At 33.1% G+C, this 2390-nt stretch overlaps 1 protein-coding gene across 1 annotated transcript in view; it reads left to right on the top strand.

Annotated features, from left to right (window-relative positions):
• LOC105462161 (peroxidase-like) overlaps nt 1-2390 on the top strand; it is a gene marked incomplete at its 3' end in the record, with an annotated part of 24122 nt that overhangs the window by 16830 nt on the left and 4902 nt on the right. The window contains exons 8-10 of the mRNA XM_011708692.1: nt 555-752; nt 1410-1557; nt 1938-2094. Coding sequence (XP_011706994.1) covers nt 555-752; nt 1410-1557; nt 1938-2094 — 503 coding nt within the window. The remainder of the gene's footprint in view (nt 1-554; nt 753-1409; nt 1558-1937; nt 2095-2390) is intronic.

The following is a 2390-nucleotide window of genomic DNA, read 5'->3' as shown; positions in this document are numbered from 1 at the left end:
CTACATCAATATCGCACGCATACATACTCACAAATTGTCGGTAAAACAGCGGATTTTTGGAGTTTGATCTAGGGTTTAGGATCCTCTTAAACTTTGTTTCTAAAATACAAGGTGTTAAAATTGAAGAAAAAGAATGAAAATTTGGATGGGAAACGCTTAGAAATATTTTATTTAAATTTGATATGCGTTTATATGTAGTATTAAGAAATATTTTCTAATCGATGAAACATTTTTATATCAACTACTGACATGCGTATATAGGTAATTATATTAATTATTTAAATTTTAACAAAACAATTTAAAGTATATGTTTATATACCTTTATTTTTAAAATAAGTCAAGGAATGTCCCCTTAAATTTAAAAACTTACTTAGGAATCACTCTATAATAATAAAAGTATTATTGACTTGATTTTTTTATATATATAACAAAAATAATAACCTGTAATAATAAATGATATTGATGTTCAAATTACAAGTTAGTTGTTCTACTAACACGTATTATTTCTGAAAGAAAGTCAAAGTTGGAAAACTATATAAAATTTTATTTTTCAGGTGACACACGAGCCAATCAAAATCCACAACTGACAATTTTGCATATCATGCTGCTCAGAGAACACAATCGCATTGCTGATTATCTGGCGCATTTGAATCCTCACTGGTCTGATGAAACGATATTCCAAGAAACACGCCGGATCGTGATTGCTGAACATCAGAATATCGTGTATTACGAATGGCTGCCGATCTTCTTAGGTTCGAACAGTGTTAATTTCCCCGGGAGTTTTCAGTATTTTTCAAATTTTAATTACGAAATCTAATTTAATTTAAATTACAAGTTTTTAGCGATAATCGTGCAAGTTTCGCTCGTTTGAAAGCGATGTAAATCCGATTTGGAAATCTCAGATACAAATTTCAATTTCTGCGATGCACAATTATGCACTTTGTTTAGATTCGGGCAATGTCAATTTCTCCGCGAGTTTTCAGTATTCTTCAAATTTTAATTACAAAATCTAATTTAATGTTTTGTTACAAGTTTTTTGTGATAATCATGCTAGTTTCGCTTGTTTGAAAGCGATGCAAATCTGATTTGGAAGTCTCAGATACAAATTTCAATCTTTCTGCGACGCACAATTATGCTTTTTTCTCAAATTCGGACAATGTCAATTTCTTCGCGAGTTATTTTTCAAATTTTAATTACGAAATCTAATTTAATGTTTGTTACAAGTTTTTTTGCGATAATCATGCTAGTTTCGCTTGTTTGAAAGCGATGCAAATCCGATTTGGAAGTCCCAGATACAAATTTCAATCTTTCTGCGACGCACAATTATGCATTTTTATTATTTGTATTATTTTATTATTTACGACTTGTGCAAGATTTATTATAGTAATAATTAATGTAATATATTGCAGGTGTAGGACCAGTCTATGATAACAAAATCATTTACGATACTCAAGATTATGTGAACGATTACGACGAAACGATCATCGGTAACGTGCTCAACGAACACTCGAATGCGGCCAGTCGATATTTCCATTCAAATATTGCCGGCTTACTCAAGTGAGTATTTAACACGCGCGACTTTCGTTAATGCCTGTCATTTCAATATTATCCTCGATACACCGCGTCTGATCACATTAAACATGTAAATCGTGTCGATTATATGCAAATTATGATAAATACAATGCCACCTGCAGGTTTTACATGAATTTGCAAGTCAAGTTTCTAGAATAGATATACCGCTCGTCTTCAATTCTTTCATATCTTTCATTTGTCTCGACGTTAATCCATCTTCCTCGCAAGACAATCGTGCAATTAAATTAGCGACGGTTACACGTTACTTAAATTGATATCGATCGAGTGAGCACGAACAATCGGATAAACATGAAACATTCATGATCGTAAACGTTTCTATTAAAATAAAAAATTTCGCTTGTCAGCTTAGTGTCGGAAGATCGATCCCCCTTTGCCGCGGTGAGATTGAGCGATCACTTTAACAGACCCGGCATCATCGAGAAGGGCAACAATCTGGACGCTTTGACGAGGGGTTGCGCGCATCAACCGCAAAAGAATACCGATGTGTATTTCGATAAAGAGGTATCTATTATACATAGGACAGACACGATTGATAACAAAAATAAATTACTAAGTATCAGGATAGACCGTTAGTGTTAAATACAAATTAAGAAATAAAAAACGCCAATACGGTCCAAGCGGATCTTGCTGCTCGATAATACAGTGGAACGTCGATAACTCAAACCTTCATAACTTGAAAACCTCTATGAGACAAAAAAATTTGTTCATCCCCTTCCACTCCGCTGCGGAAAATCTCTATAAATCGAAATAAAATCTACCTTAACTCGAATTATTTGTCAGGCATTTAGATATATATT

The sequence above is a fragment of the Wasmannia auropunctata genome, unplaced genomic scaffold, assembly GCF_000956235.1.
Source record: "Wasmannia auropunctata unplaced genomic scaffold, wasmannia.A_1.0 LD269321.1, whole genome shotgun sequence".
NCBI lineage: Eukaryota > Metazoa > Arthropoda > Insecta > Hymenoptera > Formicidae > Wasmannia > Wasmannia auropunctata.
The sequence above is the reverse complement of the archived record's forward strand: the minus strand, read 5'-3'. Positions and strand labels throughout refer to the sequence as shown.